Source organism: Triticum urartu, chromosome 3A, assembly GCF_056163025.1.
Source record: "Triticum urartu cultivar PI428250 chromosome 3A, HENAU_Tu73, whole genome shotgun sequence".
NCBI classification, from domain to species: domain Eukaryota; kingdom Viridiplantae; phylum Streptophyta; class Magnoliopsida; order Poales; family Poaceae; genus Triticum; species Triticum urartu.
This window is the reverse complement of record NC_141875.1, coordinates 161,240,134-161,241,838: the sequence shown is the minus strand read 5'-3', so window position 1 is coordinate 161,241,838 and position 1,705 is coordinate 161,240,134. Positions and strand designations below refer to the sequence as shown.

The 1,705-nt window shown below is 53.7% G+C and overlaps 1 protein-coding gene across 1 annotated transcript; it reads right to left on the bottom strand.

Annotated features, from left to right (window-relative positions):
• Window positions 1-206: 206 nt before the first annotated feature.
• Window positions 207-767, bottom strand: LOC147979036 (uncharacterized). Its single transcript, XM_087514994.1, has one exon. The coding sequence runs from the start codon at window positions 765-767 to the stop codon at window positions 207-209; it is 561 nt and encodes a 186-aa protein (XP_087371120.1).
• Window positions 768-1,705: the final 938 nt, after the last annotated feature.

Below are 1,705 nucleotides of genomic sequence, written 5' to 3'. Positions count from 1 at the left end.
TAGTTGGTGCGGGGTGCAGGGGCTCTTGGCTGCTGATAGGTTGGCTTGACCGGGGCTGGCTGCCACGGGCGAGGCTTCTCGTTGCTGGAGCTACCCTTGCTGATCATCTTGCGCTTACGAGTATCATCCAAAGCACGTCGCTTGTCCTCAAGCATGAGTGCCTTGTTCACCAGATCAGGAAAGGTTGGGCAGTCACACACAACAAGCTAGTACGGCAGAGTCTGGTTAAGGCCTTCCATGAAGCGCTCTCTTTTGGCAGCATCAGTGCTGACATCTTCAGGAGCATATCTTGACAGGACACTGAACTTCTGCATGTACTCCTTGACAGTGCTACTACCTTGCTTCAGGGCTCGGAATTCACGCTTCTTGATGGCCATGATTCCATAAGGAATGTGGGCCTTGCGGAATTCTGCCTTGAAGTCATTCCAAGTGATGTTTTGCTCAGCATGCATGGCCTTGAATCCATCCCACCAAGCTCTGGCAGTTCCCCCGAGACAGTGAGCAGCATACGCCACCTTCTCCCGGTCCTCGGTGCATCCGACTAGTTCCAGCAGATCCTCAGTGGTGCGGACCCAATCGTCTGCATCCAGGGGTTCAGCAGTCTCGATGAAGGTGGGTGGTGCATGCTTCTTGAACTCCGCCAACACAGAACGTCCATTGTCGTTCCCTGTCGGTTGGTGGTTGACAGCCTGAGAAATCATCTGGAGGGCTGCAGTGTTGGCTTGGCGTTCCTCTCGGAAGGCTTGGAGAAGCTGAGCCATGTACATGTTTGGAGCTGGTGGCGGTGGTGGGGCTTGTCCTTGGGTTTGGTCCTGACTGGTTCCTGCTCCGGCAGAACCTCCGGCTTCTTGCTGATGGGTAGAAGTACTAGTACAAGTTACAGAAGGAATCCTGTTGGAGCGGTCAAGGTCTCATGATTGGGATAAAATGAGGGAAAACAGTGTAGATGGGTGCCTAGTAAGGGGGTGGGTGTGACACAATTTTAAGTTAAGCAAGGGCCAGAAGGGCCAAACTCATGCATTAAAACCAAATGGGCGATGTAGTCGTTTACAAGTTCCCGAAGGGAGAGTACGACTTTCATCAAAACAAGTCAAAAGCAAACACAACACAACATGGTTTCATTCGAACCGTTACATGGACTCGACTTCGCATAAGGGGTAGACGACCTATCCTACCTTAAGGCTTAGGGACTGGCCTATCCTAGTCCTGAACGGTGTCTAAGTGGTGGAATGCTCGGTCGCGTATTCTGGCACCTCTAGGTCTTCCTCCTCATCTTCATCCGTCTCAATTTCCTCGTCACTTGAGGGAGTGAGGGAGTGGAGGAGTTGAACACGGCGCTGCTTCGCCGGTGGCATCATGAAGAGGTTGCGATATTGCTTCGCCGTCATGCAGCGTGGCCAAGATGATCCCTTGGCATGCGTAGCCTGTGGGGGTCGCCCGCCTCGATAGGCAACAACGGGCTGTCCAGGGGGTGCACCATCCTTCTTGATCATGCCCGCCTTTATCTGAGCTAGGCGAAGGAGTTCCTTGGTCTCATGGAGTTCCCTCCGAAGCTCCATCGACTCCGAGGCCAGATGTTGTGCTAGGCTGTCAGCACACAAGCCGAAGTAGGTCTGGAAACAGAGGGGAAGCCCCTCGTCCATGGGTGGAGCTGGTGCGCTTCTCTCGTCATCACCCTCCTTACGATAAGGCAGGTAACGAGTGG

Excerpts from the sequence above, each read along its gene's own strand:
- LOC147979036 (XM_087514994.1), bottom strand. The coding sequence starts at position 767 with ATGTACATGGCTCAGCTTCTCCAAGCCTTCCGAGAGGAACGCCAAGCC.